This window comes from Bos taurus, chromosome 3, assembly GCF_002263795.3.
Source record: "Bos taurus isolate L1 Dominette 01449 registration number 42190680 breed Hereford chromosome 3, ARS-UCD2.0, whole genome shotgun sequence".
Taxonomy (NCBI): domain Eukaryota; kingdom Metazoa; phylum Chordata; class Mammalia; order Artiodactyla; family Bovidae; genus Bos; species Bos taurus.
In genome coordinates, this window is record NC_037330.1 from 76,830,541 (window position 1) to 76,856,427 (window position 25,887).

At 37.5% G+C, this 25,887-nt stretch overlaps 1 protein-coding gene across 3 annotated transcripts; it reads left to right on the forward strand.

The window, feature by feature from the left end:
* Positions 1-23,332, forward strand: RPE65 (retinoid isomerohydrolase RPE65). 3 transcript variants are annotated; one of them, XM_059881676.1, is made up of 14 exons: positions 73-79; positions 2,943-3,025; positions 4,228-4,378; positions 5,848-5,955; positions 6,059-6,200; positions 10,720-10,867; positions 12,252-12,333; positions 12,572-12,704; positions 12,809-12,948; positions 13,624-13,753; positions 19,908-20,022; positions 20,121-20,215; positions 20,325-20,436; positions 21,729-23,332. In XM_059881676.1, the coding sequence occupies exons 4-14, from the start codon at positions 5,879-5,881 to the stop codon at positions 21,878-21,880; spliced, it is 1,326 nt and encodes a 441-aa protein (XP_059737659.1). In that variant the 5' UTR covers positions 73-79; positions 2,943-3,025; positions 4,228-4,378; positions 5,848-5,878; the 3' UTR covers positions 21,881-23,332.
* The last annotated feature ends 2,555 nt before the right edge of the window (positions 23,333-25,887 follow it).

Here is a 25,887-nt window from a genome sequence, read left to right on the forward strand (position 1 = left end):
TGCAAGCATCTGATCAGGAAGTAGATGTGGAAACAGCAAAGCCTGAGATTAATTGATTTCCCAAAGCGGCGACTCCCGGGTGAGAAAAAAACACGAAAACTATAACGCAGTAACTAAAGAATCGTCTCAATTTCTTTTCATAGTTCACAGGGCTCCGCAAAATCTGGCCTATGATTATCTCTAGTCTAACTTCATCTCTTGCCATTTTTCCAAATCTTGCTCACTTCCAGACTTTTGTAAATTCCTCCAGACTGTTCCTAAACTTTCTTCTCCCTGCGCTTTGACTGGCTAGTGCTTATATATTCTTCCTATCTCATCTTAGATACATTCTCAAAAATTCTCCATACATTAATACAGATGTTCATTCTATGTGATACTATAGTATCCTATATTATCATTATTTTCTAGATACAGAATTCTTAGTTATAAATAGTAAAACTACCTCTAATTAATCAAAGCTGCACACACAAATTTTAAATACTAGATAGCTAATAGAATCTCCAGGATAGCTAAAAAATGAGACTTGGAGACTACCAGGCCAGTGATGATGCTCCAGGCCCCACTGTAGAATGGTTCCACACCATGATGCCTTGGATGAATAGAGATACCCCTGATCTTGGGCACTGGGTGCTACCACTAAGACTTTTGCCCTTGCCTCTGATTGATGGAGTCCAGGTCACATGCCTGAATCTTAACTGCAAAACATGCTGGGAAAGTAAGGTTTTGTCACCTATCTTGGAGAGTGCTCAGATATACTGCTTTATAGATTTGTTGAAGATCTTGAGGATAAGTAGCCTAACCACTTATTAATATTTAAATGAATTAAATAGTTTAATGAGTTTAACAGGTTAATAAGTTAATGAGTTTCTTAAAAATGTTAAAGTTATCAGCTGGTATAGCATATATCTTGGTATGTTCCTGGGGACCCCTTTGGATAGTACCACATTTGTGCTGACAAACTATTGAGGCTTAATGAAAAGAGTGTGGAAATATGAATGGAATATTGCTATTTACTTTCTGAGTGCAGCACATGTACCAAGGAATAGGAAGGTGACGTGGAGTTCAGGCAAGCTTTAGTGACAAGCAAGGATATCAAAAGGGGTTCATCTGCAGCACATCAAAAGAACACAGCTGAATTCCTCAGCCTGGTCAGAAATGGGCCCTGAAAGGGATCAAAAAGGTGACCAAAGAGGGTGAGAGGTACTGCAGTGTGCTTCTATAACACTCCATACTTCTCCAATCATAGCACTGATAAAATTTTATAGAATAGCTTGTTAGTTTCTTGTCATTCTTGTAGAGATACAAGATCTGTGAAGACAGAAATAGCTTATCCATGCCTGCTCCATAGACAATGAGTAACAGATATTTTCAAAAATAAGTAATTGAAAAAATAGTGAATGAGGATAAAGACGAGGGCATAGAAGAAGAGGGAAGTGGGCACCAGAGAAGGATGCCAGGTTCCCGTGGGGTGACACGGATCAGTTCAGGCCTGATGCTAGCCACTACCACACAACTCCTTTCTTTCTAATCCACTTCTTGTTCTCTTTGGGAAGGATTGAGGTCTCTGGAAGATGGCCAAAAAACAATTAAGCGAGCAGCCAGCCCAAATTAATGCTCAAGTATCAGAAGTATCTGAGTGCTGAAAGCCACTTCTGTTTTCCCTCTCTCAGCTGAGGAGGGTGGGAACAGGTTCCCAAAGCCATCGCTCCTTTCAGGGGGATTTAGAAGGCATATAAAGGCCCCTGGCTGAGGACTTGCTTCCTCAGTCCACAGTTGGTGCCAGAACTCTCAATCCTCTACTGAGAGAAAATGTCCAGCCAGTAAGTATCTCTGGGAGATTTTTTTTATTAATGCCTTAGTGTGTTGATGGTAAATGAGCTATTTCAAGAACTCCTGAAGACAACTGATGATCCATTTAAGGAAAGCCTTGGGTCTTGGTGGGAGAGTTTGTTTCCTCCTATATACATATTGAAGCAAATATCTAGAAGGAAGATCTAAGTTACAGTGGGATTTTTATGGCTTGGAATGGTCCTTGGAAGCAGTAGTGAGCATGAAGATTCAATGAGGCAGACCTGGGTTCCACTTCTTTTCCAGTCATTCCCTAACTGTGTTATCTTAGGCAAATTACTTTTTAAAGTCTAGGCTTTTCCATATATAGGATAAGTAGTACTTACCTCATTTTGAATGAAGAGCATAGAAATTCCTTTTGATGGTCTGTGGCACATAGTAAATGCTTAATAAAAGATAACTGCCTAAATTAGGCAGTCTTGTCAGAGCTCTCACTCTAAGAAGTTATATGAGCCAAAGTGAGAAGGAAGAACATTAAAAAATATATATATGTATATATGACCTAAATATTCTTGTCTGACTACTTTTAAAATGTAGTGAAGCTCTTGGAGATTGGTGACAAAATAAGACAGTGGGAAGAGATGATATAATATGCATGAATAGCAAAGGATGAGGTATTGACCCCAAAACCTGTGGTCTCCCAGTTCATAAGAGGGAGAGGAATGCAACTGTCTGGGAGTCAAGAGAATGAATAATGCAGTAAGCTAAGGGTACTGACATGGTAGGATAATTCTGTGGGAAGGACTTGGTCAGGAAGAGAAGTGACAATGATAATGGGATTTATTGACTTGTCCTCAGAAATATGGGAAAACTGCAGAAGGCATTCAACTGTAATATTAAAAGGGAATTTCCTTGTCATCAAAGGAGAAAAACCAACCTGGGCCCCTTTGCCAACATGATACATTCTGCCACCTTTCCCCGGTTTCTACCACCACCACATCTCCTCCCAAAACACTGTACTCCCAGCTCCAGCTAGACTGGCAGTACACACCAGCATTGAGTAGAGGACATCTTTTCTCCTGGAGCTCTGCCTCTGTCTCCATGGATTCCTTGAGATTCCACATGAACTTCTTCCTCATATTCCACCATTTCAGAGTTGAACATCCAGCTGGTGGTTACAAGAAACTGTTTGAAACTGTGGAGGAACTATCCTCACCGCTCACAGCCCATGTTACAGGTTGGTCTCAGCTTTCTTGAAGCCATCTTCTCTTTTTTGTCGAGAAAGCCATCTCTCTTTGCTGTCTCCTTATTCATTGGCATCTCTCAGCATAGGTACCCCTGTGGGCTACAAAGAGAGGAATCTGGAGATTTGGGCTTTTTATACCAAGAACCCATTTCCCCTTTTCTTTACTTTTCTAAAATATATATTTTAAAAATGCTACCTAACTGGAATTCCTTAACTACTGGGACTATACCTTTGTCATCTTTAAACTGTCTCCTCCCAATTGCCTCTTCTGGAAAATAGAAAAGATGAACCCAATGCTCTTTCTCAACTAGATTCTGATGTTAACAGTCTAGATGCTAGCAATCAAATTAATGGTGTGTCTTTTAGCTGAGCCATGTCTTCTTTTCAAATTTTTATCAGAAATATAAATCTGTATAAAGTAGACTGCTGAAACTGAGCTGTATGAAATAATACATTTCGGGTTGGAGAGTTGACAAGGATTAAACAAATACTGCCATATGCTATACTTTCAAAGGACCAAAGGGCACAACCTGTTTAGACTGAATGGCCTTAAAACCTTTATTGTGTGTCCCTCATTTTGCAGAGAAGGACACTGAGGCCCAGAGATAGCACACAGCAAATCCTGAACCAGAATTCAGGTCTCTGACAGCCCTGTGTACTTTCTGCTACAGCAAGGTGACCTTTATCTGGACAATAGCCATATTCTCAAAGGAATTTAGCTCTTTATTTTAAAAGCCAGTATCCTATTGTTTCACAGAAATGGTTTGTTCTATTGACACATCTTTTTTTTAGTATCTTGATCTCTACTTCTAATCCATTCCTCCTGTATCAAAAAATTTGAAAATTTTTCTTAAAAGTAAGATGGTAAAAATGCAAATGTATTGGTAGCTGGGAAAATCTGTTAGATGGAGAATCCCTTTCCATTCCAGATGTTATTCCCTGTCTCCTTCCAACCTTTTGTTTAAACTCAGAGATGCTGCCACATTTCCCACCATTGGTCCCCTAGAAAAAAGAGAGTCAGCCAGCAGGCATTTGCTGAGAGCTACCCCACGTAAGAGCTGGGAATGGAAATCACTGCCAGCTTTAGAAGTAAAAGGCTGCCCATCCAGATGGCTTATATAATTACTGCTCCTTACCAGGGGTGAGCAGAGCAGGTATAAGAAACAAGATTCTGTGTCTCGCTTTCTTCACAGGCAGGATCCCCCTCTGGCTAACCGGCAGTCTCCTTCGATGTGGGCCAGGACTCTTTGAGGTTGGATCGGAACCATTTTACCACCTGTTTGATGGGCAAGCCCTCCTACACAAGTTTGACTTTAAAGAAGGACATGTCACATACCACAGAAGGTAAAGAACACTAGGTTCCACTCCCCTTCCTAGGGTTGGGGCCTAGCTCAGCTCCTCCTTGCATGTACTTTTTAACCTCCTGAACCCAAGAGGAGACTTTATATTCACCTCCATTCAGAATCCTCCTGGGCCATGAGTCTGCATGGACACCTGGGACCTATAGGACAGGATAAAGAAACAGCAAAGAACTAGGGCTTTGGGCTCTGACATGCCTGGCATCAAATCCTATATGCCCTAGATACCATTTGCCTAGGTGGGTGCCCTTTGGCAAGTTGTTAACTTCTACTTCTTTGTTTTGTCATCTATAAAAATGGGAGAAGTAAAAGAATTTACTTCAGAGTTTATTACAAGGATAAAATGAGAACACAGTGCTTAGTCCATCAGAAGCATTTAATAATAATAATAGTCATTTTATTATTATTAGACCATGGATTGCTTGATTTCTTTCCTTTTTTATAATCAGAAAGGCCAATGGGAAGGAGGGAGGGGGTGTCACAGAGCAGGCAAGGACCAAATATGTCATAATAATACCAGGAATAAGTTTTCTAAAAACAGGAGATGGTTGCTAAAAGGCTTGAGGCCCTAAGCCATCACTCCAACTTCATTACAAAGACTCATTAGCACCACAATAAATACTTTGTTTTATGTTTTAATATTCAGGCCTGTTAGTGGCTTTGTTGATCACCACAGATTTCAGGCATTCTGAAGAGACATCAAAAGCAAGAATAAATGGAGTCTTGAAGTAGTTGGGATAACTTGGACTGTTTTAGAAGAGAAACAGATCAGGTCAAGCAAAAATTTAGCTATGAAAGCTTATTTTGGAGGTCAGAGAAAGCCTTTATATGCCTTCTAAAGACCTTGGTACTTTTTCCTCTTCACAAAAGTACAAAATCAAATTTTAATTGGCTCTCCACATGAGAAACCCTAGGCAACGTATGCTGTCTAGTCTGGGATATGGTTGAGGAGGTCTGCCTGTGTAAGAGACTGGATTCAAAAATATCTACTTTTAAAAGTAGCAAAATAAAATTTTAAATTAAAGAAAAACACTAGAGGAATATAAGTAAGATTGAAGGAAATCTAATTCAGCACACCATGTTCTATACCTCCCTGCTCAGTGTAGGCTGGTGAGTCATAGGCTACAGGAAGTCAGAGGCCCAATTTGAACTATCCATGGGGCTGCATAATATTATATGGAAAAGTCATATTTTCTGGCTCAGGCTATATATGCCAATCATCAGCTTCTCTGAGCCTTGATTTCCTCATCTGTCACTGTGAAGTTTATAGTTGAAGCTCATGGCACATTGTCTTCTTCTCCTTCAGTCACCCCCAAGAAAGTGACTTAACTCTTCATTCTTCATGTTGTGAATTTATGATTCTTGATAAGGGCACATGAATGACCTTCTATGCTCCCCAGGGACTACACTAATTCCCCTTCTCTGTGACTTTTCCCATGTCTCAATGTCCTTCAGGTTCATCCGCACTGATGCTTACGTACGGGCAATGACTGAGAAAAGGATCGTCATAACAGAATTTGGCACCTGTGCTTTCCCAGATCCCTGCAAGAATATATTTTCCAGGTTTCTGAAACCCAACTGCATGTTATTAAAGACATTTTACATTAGCCATTTTTCTCTCATGGCTTGAAAGTTACTGGACTAAAAAATCCATTTGCTTCTACAGGTTTTTTTCTTACTTCCGAGGAGTGGAGGTTACTGACAATGCCCTTGTTAATATCTACCCAGTGGGGGAAGATTACTATGCCTGCACAGAGACCAACTTCATTACAAAGGTTAATCCTGAGACCTTGGAAACAATTAAGCAGGTAGGACACAGTGCTCAAAAGATATTGCTTAGGAATTTAGAATTTGTTCCTTAGAATTAAGTACACTATACATTTTGTTTGGAAGAATATGAGAGCCAGATAGATTAAGTTTCAAATCCCTGCTTTGTCATCAACTACTAGCTATGTGACATAAGGCAGACTTTTCTTCTCATCTGTGAAATTTTAAATATTTATTGTGTTAATTAGAGGAAAACTGTATAAAATGCCTAACATATTTATTTGTGACACAAGTATTAAGTCCCTTCCATGTACCAGAATGTATGCTAGATGCAAAAGATACACCAGTGAGTAAGACAACACAGTCCCTGCTCTTCATGGTTTTTATAGGCTAGCATGAAACTGGCACATTTAATATTGAAAAGATTAAATTCATGGTTCTAAGAAAGTGTGTTGCATCAATTTTACACCTTCTTATAGAACTTCTTGTTAGAAATAAAAGCCATACCTTAAATGAAAAAGCATAAAGAAACACATGAGCAATATTAGAAAGTGATAAATTTTGCTGAGATATGAGGCAGTCTCAGTGCAGCATTCAGTAAGACAGATCTACATTTTCAACCAATGTTTATTAAGTTGCAGCTGTTTTCTTTTTTTTTTTTTTTTTGCTTTGTGAATTTATTTTTTAATTATTTTATTTTATTTTTAATATAAATTTATTTATTTTAATTGGAGGCTAATTACTTTACAATATTGTATTGGTTTTGCCATACATCAACATGAATCTGCCACGGGTGTGCACGTGTTCCCCATCCTGAACCCCCCTCGTACCTCCCTCCCCATACCATCCCTCTGGGTCATCCCAGTGTTTTCAAGGCATCATTCTTGCTTTCAGAACACTTAACAGCTAGGTGGAGAAATCAATTAATATATTACTTAACTATAATAGAACACAGAATATAGTAAGTCCTTTCACAGAAGGAAACCTTCTATGGAAGTGCATATAAAGATTACTTCTAGCAGTATTGAGGTGTGTGAAGTGGGGCAGATCAAGGAAGGTTTAAAAGTATCGTATTTGAGTTAGAAATTAGAGGGAAGGCAAAACTTCATTGAATTTGGGAAAAGAGCATTTCAGATATAAGAAGTACCATGACCAAATGAATATAGGTGGGAAACTGGAGAATAAAGAATAATTTTTTTTGGCTAGAATTGCAGTATTTCTCAATGGAGGTGGCATTGGCATTGGGCCAGTGGCACTTCATCATTATGGGGACTGTCTCACCTATTGAAGAGGTTTGACATCCCTGGTCTCACCCACTAAACACCAGACATGTCCTCAATCATTGCACAAACCCCAAATGCTCCCCAACATTTCCACTTCCCCACTAGGGGACAATAGCACTTCTAGGTGCAAACTAATGTTCAAAGCATGGCATGTCAAGGGTAGAGTGAAACCAGAAGTTTGAATAATTGACAAAAATTTTGAATAAGTTGTTTGGTTGATGGTAAACTACTGAAAGTTTTTGTTCAGAGAAGTGGTATAAGCAAAGCTTTAGGTTATTTAATCTGGAAGCTATGCATAAGCTGTATGGGAGGGCAAAAGAACTAGGAGACCAGTTGGTGGAACCGAAGACCAAAAGGAGAAACTGAGTGTAATAGGAATAGAAAGGAAAGTAGTCACAACACTGGGTCTCAATACTACAGGCTGATTTATAATCCCACAGACTGTTTACTAAGGTTTAACATATTCTCAGCAGCTTTTTCTTGGTTTAGATGTATGTTTGTAACCACATATGACTGTGTGTGTAGATCATTTACAGAAGTTCTGAAACTAAGTTTCTAAACTACTCTTTTGACTTTGACAGTGTATCAGATTGCCATGGTAATTTAATTGGAAGTGTGAAGTTCATGGTATGGCTCCGGAATAGACTTTATTAGGAGTCAGGTTTCATTGTGAGCAGCACTATACCCTAACTTCATATAAAAATGTAGTATTTGAGGGGTTTTTTTGTTTGTTTATTTGTTTACCATGACTGAAATAGCCTGCTAACAAGTACCTTTGCCTCCAGACTGATTCCCTTAAATACAGCTTCCTTAATTCAGTAGAAGCAATTTTTTTCTAAAATGCAAGTATAAATGTGCTATTCCACAGTTTCCAAGATAAAGTTAAAACACAGACCTTTGTGGCTGGCCCACTTTTATTTCTCCTTCTCCATGTGTGCTCCTCACCACAGCCATACTGAATGACTAGACTTCCCCAAGCAGCATTCACTATTTACAACTCTATGCCTTTACAGTAAGGTTCCTGCTTCCTGGAACACATTGTTATCCTGCATCTGACTGACTTTTACTCATCTTTCAACATGAGTTGGAGTCATCGCCCTTGGGAAGCCCTACCTAATCTCCCAGTTTGGGTTAAATGGCTTTTCTTTACAGATATGGTTTTGCACTTACTACACTTATTCCAGCTCATCGTTCTAGTGTTGTTGTTCAGTCACCCAGTCATGTCTGACTCTTTACAACCCCATGGACTGCAGCATGCCAGGCCTCCCTGTCATCACCATCCCCCAGAGTTTGCCCAAGTTCATGTTCATTGTATCAGTGATGCTATCCAGCCATCTCATCCTCTGACACCCTCTTCTGCCCTCAATCTTTCCCAGAATCAGGGACTTGTCCAATGAGTCATCTGTTCATGTCAGATAAGCAAAATACTGGAGCTTCAGCTTCAGCACCAGTCCTTCCAGTGAGTATTCAGGGTTGATCTCCCTTAAGATTGACTGGTTTGATCTCCTTGCTGTCCAAAGGACTTTCAGGAGTCTTCTCCAAAACCACAGTTTGAAGGCATCAATTCTTTGGCATTCTACCTTCTTTATGGTCCAGCTCTCACAACCGTATGTGACCACTGGGAAGACCATAGCCTTGACTATACGGACCTTTGTCAGCAGAATCACATTTCTGCTTTTCAACACACTGTCTAGGCCTGTCATCTCTTTCCTGCCATGAAGCAATTGTCTTCTGATTTCATGGCTATAGTCATGGTCTGCAGTGATTTTGGAGCCCAAGAAGAAGAAATCCGTCACTACTTCCACCTTTTCCCCTTCTATTTGCCATGCAGTAATGGGGCCAGATGCCATGATCTTAGTTTTTTTTAATATTTAGTCTTAAGTTGGCTCTTTCACTCTCCTCTTTCACCCTCATCAACAGGCTTTCTAGTCCCTCTTTGCTTTCCACCATTATAGTGGTATCATCCACATATCTGAGGTTGTTGATGTTTCTCCCACCTATCTTAATTCCGGCTTGTAACTTATCAGCCTGGTATTTCTCATGATATACTCAGCATATAGGGTGATAGCAGACAGCCCTGCTGTACTCCTTTCTCAGTCTTGAACCAATCAGTTGTCTAGTACAGTGCTGTCAATGGAACTTTGTAGACAACATTTCTATATCTACATTGTCCAAGTGCTGTTGAATACATGGATGTGGCTAATGTGACTGAGGAACTGAATTTGAAGTTCTATCTAATTATGATTAACTTACATTTAAATTGCTACATGTGGCTACAGTATTGGATACTGTCAATCAATACTGAAATTTTCAAAAGTAAGGACTATCTCTGTTTTCCTAGACACTGACACAGCATCTGGCATATAATAGAAGCCCAATGAGTACTTGACAAATGACTGAATGAATGAATGTCTTGCCTAATATTTAAATGAGTGCTAAAAACTCCCTAAGCTTTAAAACATATTCTCTTAATCAAAGAGAAAGAACTTTGATTAGATAAATATATAATCATGGATTATTTATTCAATAAATCTTTACCGAGTAGGTCCCAAGCAGAAATTCTAGTACTCTGCATCTTTTGACAAGTCACTTGACCTCTATGATTCCTCAAGTTCTCCTTATGTAAACTGAGAGATTTGTGATAGATTTATGGTTTTGAATTTTTTATGAGAATCCAAATTCAACTAAAGTACTGAATCCTGTCTTCAGAAGTTTCCATTAATTCCAGGAATTCATGGTTCCCCTGAAGTCTATTTAGGTTAAGACTTTCTATACTAGAATTCTGAGGTTTATTTCAGTTCCAAATTCATCTACATGTAAGACACTGGATTTGGTATTTAGGTTGTATCATACAAAATTTGTATTTTTGTAAAATGAAAATTAATAACTATCAACATGCAGTTCAATGTAATTCAATAAGGAAAATGTAAAGACGTTTCAGGATTAAAATTTATCACTGTTTGAGGACAGCTTGTATGTACAAAAGGAAAATAACCAACCAGAGCAATGCATGGTCTACATCAACAGAAGAACACAGTCAGAGAGAATTTAAAGATTTCAAAGGCATGAAGGGTCATTGTGGGGGTCAGAGAAGAGCTCTGCACTAAAGTTGGAACTTCCACAGGTTTGAAAGAAAGTAGGACCCCAGAGGGATAGAAGGAAGAGAAAGTGCACTTAGGGTGAAGGTGCAGATGGTCGTGGTGAGGTCAGACTGAGGGACCAAAGATGCAATACAGTTTTTCTCTTAACATGGGTGATATCTCTTTTCTTTCCATAGGTTGACCTTTGCAACTATGTCTCAGTCAATGGAGCCACTGCTCACCCCCACATTGAAAATGATGGGACTGTTTACAACATTGGTAATTGCTTTGGGAAAAATTTTTCAATTGCCTACAATATTGTAAAGATCCCACCACTACAAGCAGGTCAGTTTACCACTTTGACTCTTCTAAAACAAGTATCTATAATGTGAGAAAATTACTGGAAATACAAGATGTCAGATCAGAAATATGAGGACTGCACTATACGGACTGTTAAATTACTTTCAGATTTTCAGAAAACTATCCTCATCCTCACCCTACAAGGGAACAAATACCTAATAGCACCATAGTAGGAAATAACAAATTGCAAATACAAAAAGCATGTGGCCATGTTCTGTTCTACAGTGTTTCAAAGATATAGTGTATATGTGACTTCGATCATATAAAATTTAGATTCAAATCAAGCAAATAGTTATTGAGCATTTATCCATGTGCCAGACAAAATTAAGTTTTCAAACAAACATACGTATGTATATGAAAGTGTATTTAGTATTTTATATGTATTTAATTCCCAAACAAAACCTTTTAACTCATATGTAGACTATAGAGAAAGAATGCTAAAACAGAAGAGTACTCTTTAGAATTCTTCATTCATCCTCCATTCATTGTCAGAAATTTGATATTGATCTTGTTAATAGAATTATTTGAGTATATATGGATTTTTATTTAGTTTTTGCTTAGTATAATTTGTGAAGTTTAGATCCTGGACCAGCAGCATCACCTGGAAACCTGTTAGAAATACAAATCTCAAGCCCCACCTAAGGTAGACTGAATGAGTAACTCTGAGGGTGGGCCCATGCTCAGTATTTTCAGAAACTCTTTATGTATTTCTGGTGTACACTAAGGTTTAAAGACACTGCCTTAGTAGCAAATAAACTTTAATGTGCTTAAGAATTATTGTATAGGGCTATTGACACCAAAAGGGCTTCTCAGGTGGTGCTAGTGGTATATGCCAATGCAGGAGACATAAGAGACAGGGGTTCGATCCCTGGGTCTGACAACCCACTCCAGTATTCTTGCCTGGATAATCCCATGGACAGAGGAGCTTTATGGGCTACAGTCCATAGGACTGCACAAAATCGGACATGACTGAAGGGACTTAACACCCACAAACAACAAAACCACATATTCCATAACTTTACGGCTAATTTAAGAGATTGTAAAAGTCACTTTGACCATACTAAAGTTTTGCCTTACTCCCTTGACTTAGAACCCACCTCCAGTTAGTAAGATGTGACTCCACTATACTCTATCTACCACACACTGTTTGAGTGCACTTTCCAAATCTGCTGCTATTTGGATTTTCCTGGGTGATTGCAGCTCCACATGAAATTTCCCTCAGAAATGCCAGTGACTGAGAAAATGGAAATAAACTCTTTAAAAAATCAAGATCTGAAAATGTATTTCTTTGCTCGCATAAGCTGTTCTAAATGCTTTGTATTTAAAAAAAGAGGCTGTTCCACAGCCTTTTAAAACCACTTTATTTCAGACAAGGAAGATCCAATAAGCAAGTCAGAGATCGTTGTACAATTCCCCTGCAGTGACCGATTCAAGCCATCTTACGTCCATAGGTAACTCGAAGGCCTGCTATGAATCTTCAGGAAAACTCAAGTTTAAAGATCTGCTTTGCCTACCTTTGATACCAGTCCTGATCATGACATTTTCTTGCAGAAACCTAAATTTAAATGTAATTAATTTCATGTAGGCACTGTTGATTCATATAACTGAGCATACCTCATGTGTACATATTTCTCTGTGGTTTGAGCATCAACCCTTCCCACTCACAAGTTTATTTCTGTTTCTGAACAGTTTTGGTTTGACTCCCAACTATATTGTTTTTGTGGAGACACCAGTCAAAATTAATCTGTTCAAGTTTCTTTCTTCATGGAGTCTTTGGGGAGCCAATTACATGGATTGTTTTGAATCCAATGAAACCATGGGGGTAAGTCTTACATTTATTTGTCAGGTTTATGATTCCAAAGAATATGTGTTTCATAATGCATACTTTTTTTCTTTTTAAATGCATCAAAATACTCTCACTTTTAGGTTTGGCTTCATATTGCTGACAAAAAAAGAAAAAAGTATATCAATAATAAATACAGGACCTCTCCTTTTAACCTCTTTCATCACATCAATACCTATGAAGACCATGAGTTTCTGATTGTGGATCTCTGTTGCTGGAAAGGGTAAGAGAGCACATTGAATGAATAAATGTTACATCTCCAGTTGGTCCTGGAAATCAGGTTTGTTTGTTTGTTTGTTTCGGAGATACTGCTTTCAACATTTAATCTGAATTATATATTTTAAAAGTATGCTTAAGTCACAAAATATGATTGAAAAAGCTGTAGGGAGTTTAGGTAATCAGAAACACAAACTGAACCTCACAACCATGGTTAATGATTGAAAAGTGCTCAGGTCCATGAAACAGACCTAAAAATAAAAGATTCTATGACTTGATGAATGAACTTAAACTTAATTTCCCTCAAATTTAACAAGATCCTTTGAGGAGCCTTAAACTGCATCTACTCTGGGTTTGATTTTTTTAAAAAAAGATAGACATACTTTCTTCAGAACAGCAAGTCACTAAAAGAGACAGTAGCCCCTAAAGACACAGACAGAATGGTGATAGAGAAACAGAGCAGAAAGTTTCAAAGGCTGCTGTTATTTAAACATATCCATGAAGCAGGACTCTTTTCTCTACCCAGAGTGGGCAGAAGTGGTTCCAGTATACCTGAGTCTTTAGGAGTTTCTAGATTGAAGACTAAAGAAGAGACAGGCATTTCTGCTTTTAAAAGACATGCATCATGTCTCTAAAATTATTTTAATTGTCTGTCCTCACATTTGACTTCTTATTTTTGCAGATTTGAATTTGTTTATAATTATTTATATTTAGCCAATTTACGTGAGAACTGGGAAGAGGTGAAAAAAAATGCCAGAAAGGCTCCTCAGCCTGAAGTTAGGAGATACGTACTTCCTTTGAATATTGACAAGGTAAACACCCTCTACATAGATTTCAGATATAACAAGAATGTTTCATCTTTCTCAGGATTTTTTCTCCTGCTGTGTGTTTATACATAAAGGCTCAAAATTTCTGAACTGGAAGGGACTTTAAAAATTAGCAAATTCAATTCCCCTCATTTTATAAGTGAAACTGAAGCTCATGACTTAGCAAAATCCAGTTATGACAGAGTCAAAGTGAAAACTGGTTTTTTTTTTCAAAATCCTTTTAAAACTGATTGCTAAAAAACAAACAACAAAAAACTGATTGCAATCCAACTGGTTAGAACATAAACAAAAACAGTGGGATAAGTGGGCGAAAATAACTTAAAACAATAGGTTGGTAATCTTTGAAGGCTTTTAGGCTAGGCTAAAATGTTTGTGTTTTATTTGACTGGTCGTAGGGTATTAAGGATTTTGAGTAGAAGAAAGACATATTCAGAGTTAGTGAACTGGGTATCAAGTGTACTGACTCTTCTAGTTGTCTCTCCTGCTAAATGTCCAGCCTCCCTGAGCAAGTCTCTCAATGAGCAAGTTACCCCAAAGTTCAGTTGCCTGCTCTGAAACCTAAATAAATGGGACTAAATAATAACTAGGTCATTTGCTGTTTTGATTTTCTAAAATAAGGCTGTGTCATGTGTAAGTAGTATTGGAAGTGAAGGAGAAAGATAGGGACCTGAGACTGGAGACAATTTAAATTACTCAGGTGCCAGAAAAGTGTAGTGGTAGTAGCAACAGAAAGACAAAAGTGAGTGTTCCTACAGCTAGAATAAAAAAGGATCCTACATTTGACTGGATGGCAGAATGAATTAAGTCTTAGACATGCAAAACCCTATGTGTCTAGAGTGTTGATACCTTTGGAAATAGGAACTGCAATAGGCAGAGCAGATTTGGAGATAAACATGAACTGTAGAACTAGGAGGAAAGGGTAATAATGAGTAAAAGGGCTGACTGGAAGACAAACCCAGGTTGACCGGGGCTTCCAGCTTTCTAGTGTGTGATTTGGGGCAAGACATTTAGTCTTTTCACATCCCCTTTCTTTATGGACTTTCCTGGTGGCTCAGAATTTGCCTGCAATGCAGGAGACTCAAGTTCAACCCCTGGATTGGGAAAATACCCTGGAGAAGGAAATGGCTACCCACTCCATTATTCTTGCCTGGAGAATCCCACGGACAAAGGAGCCCAACAGGCTACGGTTCATGAGGTCGCAAAAGAGTTGTACACAACTGAGTAACTAACACTTTTATTTCATTTTCTTTATCTATATCCACCATACAGGATTTTTGTGATCAATAAATGAGGTGATATATATCAATCTCTGAATATAGTCCCCCACATAAACTAAGTGTTAAATAATATTCATTATAATTCTCATCAACAACAAAGAAGTATGAACTTCTCTTGCTAGCAATGTCTATCCTCATATATTTGATCATCATTTCAATGCCAATAACTATTAGCTCTTTTCTTCTAACCCTGCTTTGTGTCACAAGGACCTGCACTTCCACATGAAAGCCTACCAGATATCTTCATGAAGATGTTGTTGATCATCTAGAGCTAATAGTTACTGGCATTAAAATGATGATAAAATATATGAGGATAGACATTGCTAGCAGCAAAAGTTCATACTTTGAAGTAAGTATTCTAAAAGAAACTTACAAATTTGTTGATTTTAAAAAATGAGGAACTTGACAGCCAGAAAATGTTGAAAGAAAAGATAGCCAAGCACATAAGTTGGGGAAACACCCATGTACAGAAAGTGGTAGGAAAAGAGGAATCATAAAAAGAAAGAAAAAAAAATCACTAAAGGGTCCTAGTTACAATTAAGAGAGGAAAATGCCACATTGACAAAGCAAGAGAGGGTTTCATTGATGTCCACTGCTACATATAGGCAAGGTGGAAAAAATGAAGCTAAAAAAAGGAGCCAAAACCCAGATTTAGTGACCTCCAGGAGAATAGGGAGAGAGGCAGAAATCAGGTTTCAAGCCACAGTGACAATGTGATAGCAATTACTATAGCCTGTACTTTTAAAGTTTGGCAATAAAGAGAAAACTAGATCATAAATTAGAGAAAGAAGAGATAAACAAATTGAAGGAGGGGCTAAGGAAGGGAAAGAGTATAAGATGACTAAAGCTTCAGGTTTAGTGATTGAAATAATGGTGATATTTTTAAATATATCTTTCTTATTTTTGAATAGGCAGTGCATTTAATTGGTCAGAAAATCAAAATGATCTAAAAAAGTTTGCACTGAAAGTGTCACTCCAACCACTGTCTGCATCCATTCCATACCATTCCTCTTCACTTCTATGTGTAACTTTTAATGTCTTTCCTTTGCATTTGTTTGTTTATGAAAATATAAAAAAATGTCAACATATAGAATTATTATTCCCACTTTTTACACAAAAAGTAACTTTCTATATCCACATTTTTATTCCTTGCTTATTTTCATTTTAAAATATATATTGAAGATCTTACTTTCTTCAACCACACAGTGTTCTTTTTTACCAATATGCTGCAGTCCCTCACTGCTGAACAACAGAGTCATTTCCATTTTTTGACTGTAACAGATAATGTCACAAGGAATAACTTTGTATGTATGTTCTTTTATGTATATGTAGATATAGCAATAGGATAGACTGTCAGACGTGAGTTTGCAGTATCAGAGGATAAACACATCTGTTTAAAAAGAAAAAAATAGTGAGAGGGAGAGTGAAAAGAAGGTGCTGGTTTGGAAAGCAAAGATGATGTTACAGATCTCTTACATTAAAAAGCCTGAATTTAATAATAGAAAAAATAAGATACAACAGAGTAAAATCATTAAAGTTACAGTCCCATAAGTAATGTGTTCAACATCAACATTTGAACTATTTTTTTTTCTTAATTCATACAATGCTACAGATCATAAGGACTCACTATGTTGGATCAATTGTTATTTCCAGGTCTTCTATATGGAGAGAGAGAGAGAGACATATATAAAATTTTCTTTATTTTGCCACCTTTAGGTAGTCATATATCAATATGTATATATACATACATGCTGCTCTCTGCTTCCCAACATCACCACGAAGAGCCTCGAGGTCACACTTCATGGAATCTTACAAGATCCATTCCTCACCTCCTCTCTCTTCCCAATTCTGAAAATCTTTCACTATTTCCTTTTAGTTCATTGTACATCACCAGAAAAATTCCATCTATCCTCTGCTCAGAAGGTTCCTTCCATCTTATCTCTTTTACCAAAAAAATCTGATACTCTCTAGGACACTGGTCTCTTCAGCAGCAGTTTCCAGGGGTAGCAGTTTCTCCCCCAGCCCTTGTACCACTGGGCCTGGAGTTGGAACACTTGTTCCACTTTGCTGCTTCCAAACCACTGATCCTTCTGCCCACCCTTAAAATCTTTCAATTTCAAATCTCACTTCAACTAATTATATACCCAAGTGGTATGTGTACATATATATATATATATATATATATAACCCTTCATTATTGTTTTCACATACTAATCACCACTCCCTCTTCTTTTGGCTCAGTGTCACACTCCCCTCCCTGATCTACTTCCAACAATCAGTGATTTCAGTATACACATCATAGATGATTCTTCCAACAGCCTGGCCTCAGTTCTTTGACATCTTCCACTGATCCATCTGTCTTCCATTCTGACTCAGCCGCTCACTTCCCAAGTCATACAATTGACCTTGCTATTACCTTTGACTGTGCTTCTGTCATAACCTTGGTTCATACAGGACACATTCTGACTTACCTTTCAAGATTACCAACCCTATTACAATTCCCACCAGAACCTCCAGTCTATTGAACCTGCTCACCATCTCTCACTCCTCTGAAGACTTATCTTACCTCCTTATTCAGGTAAAATTTCATGATCATTGTAATCACCCCATTGAGTAGATCCTCATTTCTCTTGCCACTTTCTTACTTTATAGAATTTATTTGTCAAAGTCATAAATCTTAGTTAAATTCAACTCTCCACCCACTCCATGCTTATACCTCTAAGGCTCAAATTAAGTGCTAAAAATACACAATTGTGTTAATTGGCCCATTGACCACAAACCTTACTGCAACATTTCCCAACTTCATTTTCCTAGTTAAGTATTTCACACCCTCCTCTCTCAAACTTCTAACACATCCCACCTCCACACTCATACTCAATTAATGACTCTGTTTCCTCTTTTACTGAAACAAATGAAAGAAATCAGAAAAGAATGTAGACTCCTGCCACCACATTTACCCACCCACCAGCATCTGTACTCATACTGAATTATCCATCATCTTATTCAGAACTAGTCTTTCCCATCCTTCCTCACCAACTCCAGGACATTATTCTACAACTCTCCCACTCTCTCATACATTTGTCATTAACTCATGCATATCATGCTGTTATTTTGCCTTGTTATAAAATCCTTCTCTTGACTCTTCTTGCCCCTTCATTTATCCCTTCTTTCCTGTCTTGTGGCCCCTTTAATGTTGGAGGGCACCAGGACTCAGCCCTTTGTCCTGCTTCTATTTGTACTTTCACTCCTTTGTAAAGACTCATGCCTTAAAGCAACCTGCACTTCCACTTCCAACTTCCTCTTAACTCAAGATTCTTATATGTTATTGCCAATGCTGTCTTTATTTTGATGTTCAGTAAATATCTCAAGTTTAATAAGACAAAACTCAAACTTCTTCTCTTCCCCTACAAAAAAATTTATCCCTCCTTCAGTAATCCCCATCTTTATTGTGACAACTCCAACTTTTAACTATTTGGGCCCAAAAACTTGGAGCCATCCTTGACTTCTCACTTAATTTCATGCCTGTTCCCTATCCAGTATCTTACCTATCAGGAAATCCTCTGCTCTGCCTTCCATTCCTCACTAACTTCAGTGCTACTAGCCCAGTTTGAACCATTGTTTTCTTTTGACTAGACTACTACAAGACAGACTGGTTTCCCTGATTTCACACCTGCATATCCCCTATTCTTAAAGGGATCTTGACAGAACAGCCAGACTGATTCTTTTAAAAATAAATGATAGCCTTGCAAACTCTTCTGCTCATCTCTTGCTCACAGGAAAAACCCAAGTCCTCACAATGACCCATCAGGCTCTAACCAGTCTGACCCCATTATACCCTTCTACCTTCCTCTCCTGTGTTCTCCCCACAGCTCAGCACAGCCAACCTGGTCTCCTTAATGCTCTTCAACCACACCTGACAACACTCCTGCCTCACGCGTTTGCAATTTGTTCTCTCTGCTTAAATGCTGTTCCCCAGATATCTACATTGCTTCCTTCATCTCATACAAGTTTTACCCCAAATATCACCTTATCAATGAAGCCCATCCTGACTACCTACTAAAATTATAAATCACTTACCTGTCACACTTCTGATCCCCCATATTCTGCTCTGTTTTTCTCTCCACATTCATGATATACTAAACACTTTATCTATATTTATAGTTTTCCAAATTAGAATGTAAACTTCATAACAATAGGAACTCTGTTCTCTGAAATATCACAAGTGCCCAGAATAGAGTCTAGTACAAACCATGTATTCGGGTATTTAATGCAAAACTAAATGCATATGTTCTTTGAAGAGCTCATGATATTCATTCCTTTCATAATATAATCTGAAAAATGACGTGGGGGAAATTTCGGTATCAAGAGATCTTAGAAAACATCAGGTCCAGTAGTTTTTTCATTTGTTTTCTTTTTTGACAACATAAGGATATGATATTTTTCCAATAAAATCAAAATATAGCTAACTTTAAAGGAGATAAACATTGTATGGATACCTAGAGGTTGAAGTCTTTGTTACTGTGAAGCAAAATACTTCTTTTTCCAGAGCCACATCCTCAGGGCCCTATATGTTCTTTGAGGTCAGTCTCATTTCACAGATGAGAAGACTAAGGGCCTACGAGGTTATATTTCTTTTATATATCACTGACTTTCCCAGTGATACACAGTCAGTGACTGACATGGACATGGGCAGCTTTCCCAGTTGTGTTCTTGGTCTCGCCCTTCTAGAGTTTTCTGTACTGATTCTTCTACATGTTGACTTAAGAAATGAAGAACTCAGGAAACTAAACTTGGAAACTGTTCTCACAGCTGCTTGATTTTTATTCCTTGCTCACTGAGGTTTCTGTTATCCTCTTTCTTAGGCTGACACAGGCAAGAATTTAGTCACACTCCCCAACACAACTGCCACTGCAATTCTGTGCAGTGACGAGACCATCTGGCTGGAACCTGAGGTTCTCTTTTCAGGGCCTCGCCAAGGTGAGATGGTATAGGAAAAAACTTCACATGTGAGAGAACAAAATGTTCCACTCAGAGAGAGTAACTGAGTTTTCCTAAGCATGTATTTTATTTTGTAGCATTTGAGTTTCCTCAAATCAATTACCAGAAGTATGGTGGGAAACCTTACACATATGCATATGGACTTGGCTTGAATCACTTTGTTCCAGACAGGGTAATTAATCCCTCTTCCTAATATTCGAACAGTACTTGAATCATATGTAAGTCAAGTAAAGCATATTGACTGACTAATTTATTGACTAATTTTTCTTTCTTATAAGCAGCTCTGTAAGCTGAACGTCAAAACTAAAGAAACCTGGGTATGGCAAGAGCCTGATTCATACCCCTCAGAACCTATCTTTGTTTCTCACCCAGATGCCTTGGAGGAAGATGACGGTAATGAGAGTAATAGATGTGTCTGAACCCTCTCTTCTCATTGGAGTTCATATAGTTAATTCACTAGGAGAGGAGTTATGTTGATTATTTCCAAATGTTCAGAAATAATCCTTCCTGCTATTGAATAGGACAGCACTAAAGAATGTAAATGTGTTTGAAAATAAGTTTTATCTTATGGTCAGGTTTCATTAGGTACTGTTGGAAAAATGCTTAGAGCACCATCGGGTGTCACGATGGAATATCAGTATCTGCTCTAGATGGAGGCGAGAAGGAAGAAGGAGCAGCATGCTATCTAGGTTTTGCCTTTCCAGTCCAAATACATTTCTGAAAAGAAATAGGGTTCTAAGGAGAGAAACTGAATATTCTAACTGATCCAAGAGAATGAGGCTTTGAGATTCTGGTTCTAGTTTTTCATTTTAGTAAGCTGAGGCTAGAAGGGGATCCAGAGCAACAGTCTATAAAACAGCAATTCAGATACACTCAACTACAAAGCTGGGACAGCGGGGTAGGTGATACTCTCTGGGATTAAAATATGGGAGACCACAGAGAAATGAATAGAATAAAGAGTTTTAGAGCCGTTTTACACTAAGTGATTTTACATTTGCAGTGCATCCAGTCAAAACTGCAAAAAGTTTGTTCCTATTTTGTTTGATGGAAGTAAGCATCCAAGCTAGGTCTTGGAAATTGTAGAAATAATGTACCTTACTGTTTTGAAAATCTTTAATATATGTTTCATTTGATTGTCACAACATTTTTTGCAGTAAGTAGAGCAGGTGTTAAATCTTATGACACAAATAAAAACACAGAAACATTCATTAAATAAGAATTCAATGAATATTTACTGTGTTCTAACCATTGTGGTAGGCTATCAGGATACAATGGTGGGCAAGAAAGACACTATCACTCCCTTCCTGGAGCTTATAGTCTAGGGGACTTGAAAATTTAACATCCCTCTCATGGTTGCCATGGGCTTTGTTGGTGACTCAGGCGGTACAGAATCTGCCTGCAATGCAGGAGAGTACTCTTGCTTGGAGAATTCCATGGACAGAGGAACCTGGCTGCCTACAGTCCATGGGGTCACAGTCAGACATGATTGAGCAACTAACACTTTCACTTTCATGGTTGCCACACAGCCAGGTGGCAGAAGAGTCAGAACAAGCTATCAGGTCATCTGTTTTTCTTTATTTCTGAGTGTAATGTCTCCTGTATTATTTCAATGATATTTAATCTATGGCTCTGGGCTTTTTTTTTTTTTTTAATTCAACACTGCCTTATTAACTTCTCATTAACAGGTGTAGTTCTGAGTGTGGTGGTGAGCCCTGGGGCAGGACAAAAGCCTGCTTATCTTCTGATTCTGAATGCCAAGGACTTGAGTGAAGTTGCCAGGGCTGAAGTGGAGATTAACATCCCCGTCACCTTTCATGGACTGTTCAAAAAATCCTGAGCACATTCTAGCATGACATGTTTCTGGTGACAAAACACAGAGAAACGTAGTTAGGTCTGCAATCAAATTCTGTTTAGCTTTAGCCTGCTGTCTATAAGGGTTTTAACTTGCAGATGCACACCGTTTTGCAGTATTTTACAGAAAGCACAGAGTTGAGTAAGGAATTCCTTTTAAAAAAGTGCTTATTTAGATAATCGTACTTCGTGAGACAGGCACATCATAACTAAAAACTCTTTATATATTTACAATCAAATAGAAAATGAATGTGAATTTATTAAACTGTTTTTCATTCCTATTATAAAAGTGTATTTTAGGCACCCATCTACTCCTATTACTTTTTAACATTTAAAAGCCAAAGTCCTCTACAGCTGATATGTATATAGCTTTGCTGTGTCAAGGCAGCATCTTGGAAAAAGGCTTAGTTACTAAATGTCAAATCAAACTTCTTCTCAAACCAGGGACTTTGATCTAAGACAATCATTGTAATTGTATGCACATATGTATTATTATTCAAAGATTCTCATGGTTTAAACTTTAATATTTCCATTTAATATAGGCAATTATTACTATTTCTGATTTCACAGTAAGGAAGCCTGTTTCTAAGTCACTGAGGGCTGTCAACCAAATACCTTCTCAGAGATTACATTATCTATTAGAAACTTATATAACATAAAAGCAATTACATATAGTAGTGACTATTTTTTTTAAATAGCATAAAATACTTACAAACATAATTGCTGTTTAAAATCAGATTATGGGGATAATAATGTGTATGGGGGGGGTTATACTTTGTTGCCTCTTCTGCTTAATTACATTTAAGCACTGTGCACCTGACTGAAGAGAAAATGAGAAAATAGAAAATACTGTCATTAATGTTCAGATATGAATATAGTTTAAGCACTTTTGTTTTTAAAATTATTCTTTTCTGAGATACATGTTGCAAAAAAAAATGAAGATTGACAAAAATTTTTATTCTATATCTTAATCCTGTTTGACTAAGTAAAAACAGCTTGAAGGAACAGACTGACTTGGGTACTTGATGCATCCATTTGATTTCTTTATTTAGATAAAATGCAAACTCATTTTTTAAGATTATAAGTACTCATTAAAATATACTTTTCAAAGAAAATCTAAAATTGCAAAAAACAGAAATTATAAAGTAAAATCATACAGAGCTCATCTAAGCACAACTACTGGTCTTTTCCATCATTTCCCATGTGTGGCTTTTTAATGTAATCATTATTTCTTTGGGAGTAATTCCTAGGTAAACCTAGATATCTCAAAAAAAAAAAAGAAAAATGCCATAAAATAACATGGAAAATGTGACTGTAGATAAACATCAATCTGCTGGATTTTGTCTCTAGATGTGGCACGTGAACTTAATTCCACAAAGAAAGCTATTCATACATTTATTTTAAAAATGCAAAAAATAAATTACTGAATAATTACCTAGTTTTGTGCTTATTTAAGTCTCTAAATTTAAGAGAATTCCTAATACTGTCACTTCCCACACTTGCCAATCAGCCCCTGCCTTCTTCCCATTCCTTTTCCACAGGAAAGTCTGGCAGTTCTTTGTGCCTGCTTCTCCAGTTGGAAGATCCCACTTTGAGCTCTATGCTCTGTGGAGATAGCCACAGTGTTAAGAAGGGAGAGAGGCACATCTGACTAAAGGAACATTCTGTCAACACCTTTTCACCAATTGGATTGAATATATAATCATTGCTGATATTATACCAAAAAGGTTTAGGAGCTGCTTTACACGTGCAAAGATAGAACATGAGTTTTAAAAACTTAAATTAGGATAAGGGAGATTTAAGTCAAGCAGGAAGGATTAACTCAGAAATTCAGATTGAAAAAATTAGGTAACCTGATTTCTAAGAATCAAAGGTATTCATCTGGAGGAATCTAGAGAATCATGTCCCATCCAAAAACAAATAAATATGTTTTAATGGGAAAATTCAAATTAAGATAAATAAACCTATTAGTAAGTAGCTACTTTTAAAATAAGTTGTTTGAAGTCAGCTTTCTTCCATTTCAACACCCTATTTGTCATAGCACAGGAGAAATAATAACATCTTTGAGAATATAAAAAAAGTAATTAGTAGCTGATAATTGCCTCATGACAATCTAGACAGAGTTCCTATCAGTCAATTCAGTTCAGTCGCTCACTCATGTCTGACTCTTTGGACCCCATGGACTGCAGCATGCCAGGCTTCCCTGTCCATCACCAACTCCCGGAGCTTGCTCAAACTTATGTCCATTGAGTCAGTGATGTTATCCAAGCATCTCATCCTCTGTCATCCCATTCTCTAGCCTTCAATCTTTCCCAGCATCAGGGTCTTTTCCAATGAGTCAGTTCTTTGTATCAGGTGGCCAAAGTATTGGAGTTTCAGCTTCAGTATCAGTCCTTCCAATGAATATTCAGGACTTATTTTCTTTAGGATTGACTGGCTTGATCTCCTTGTTTTCCTCAAGGAACTCTTAAGAGTCTTCTCCAACACCACAATTCAAAAGCATCACTTCTTTGGTGCTCAGCTTTCTTTATGGTCCAACTCTCATATCCACACATGACTACTGGAAAAACCATAGTTTTGACTATATGGACTTTTGTTGATAAAGTAATGGCTCTGCTTTTTAGAGTTCCTATACTATATTCTAAACCAAAAAAAGATCAACAGGCAGCAAAGCCAGCCTACCTTCCAAGAATTCTGTGGCTGTTTTATTCTATCATCTACAATCTGGCTGAAGAATAAAATGCAGTGCTTTCTTCTGTAAACACATAAGAGTGATCAATGATTAGGATTAAGAGAAAATGTCTCCTAAAGGATCCCTTAGGGAATACCAAATCAGTCTCAATGGGAAAACAATCTCTGAAAGACAGGATAAGAAGAAACTTATACTCATTGAGTGCCTTTTACTTTTACAGAAAGGTGGAAATTACTCTGAATATTATACCCACCATGATACTATCTTCACCATTTTAAAGATCAGGAAAGGGAGGTCAAGTAACTTTTCTAATAGTCACAAAACTCAAACTGAAATCTAAGCCTATCAGTCCTTCCATTAAAAATTTGGTTTCTGATGCTTTCTAAAATATTTCTATTAATTTAAAATTTATTTCAAATACAACCACTATCATACTACTCAGTCATCAAAGTGAAGTGAGTGAAGTTGCTCAGTCGTGTCTGACTCTTTGCGACCCCATGGACTGTAGCCCACTAGGTTCCTCAGTCCATGGGATTTCCCAGGCACGAATACTCAAGTGGGTTGCCATTTCCTTCTGCAGGGGATTTTCCTGACCCAAGGATAGAACCTGGGTCTCCAGCATTGCAGGCAGATGCTTTACCATCTGAGCCACCAGGGAAAGCTGGGAGCAAATAAAATCTTTGACAATTTAGTAACTCCTACTATTGATAGTGGGTCAAATGCTCCTTGAATAATAGTAACCAACTACCAAGTATATATTATGCCAGGGATTCCACTAATTAGTCTTTAAATATATAGTTTTGATAATGCTATTTTGCAGGTGAAGAAAGTAAAGCTCAATAAAGTTAAATAACTTGGTCAACTTTCCACACAGAATGAAAATCTGATTCCAAATACCAATGTATGTGTTGAGCACCATGTTGAGCTCACATGTGTTGAGCACTCCTACCTTGAGGTAGTTCACAATTTCAACATTAGATCACTACATTCCTTTTGATGACATTTTAAAAAACCACTTTCCATTGATTTCTGTGAAAATATGTTACATGCAAAAATTAATGTGGAATACAAAGTGATAATGACCATGTCCAATCTGATTCCAAAGTTTGAGAAGTTATGCAAAGTCCAAATGTTACTAAGCTATTAGAACAAAGATGTCTATTGTGTCTCTTGGACTTATCTATGTAATAAGCAAAGGTTTTATGTATTTCTTTTAGTGTGCCATAAAAAGTAATTCTGACAGTAAAGGTTTTGTGAAGCAAGAAAGTTAGAGAATCTCTGTTTGAGACTCTTGTTTTTAA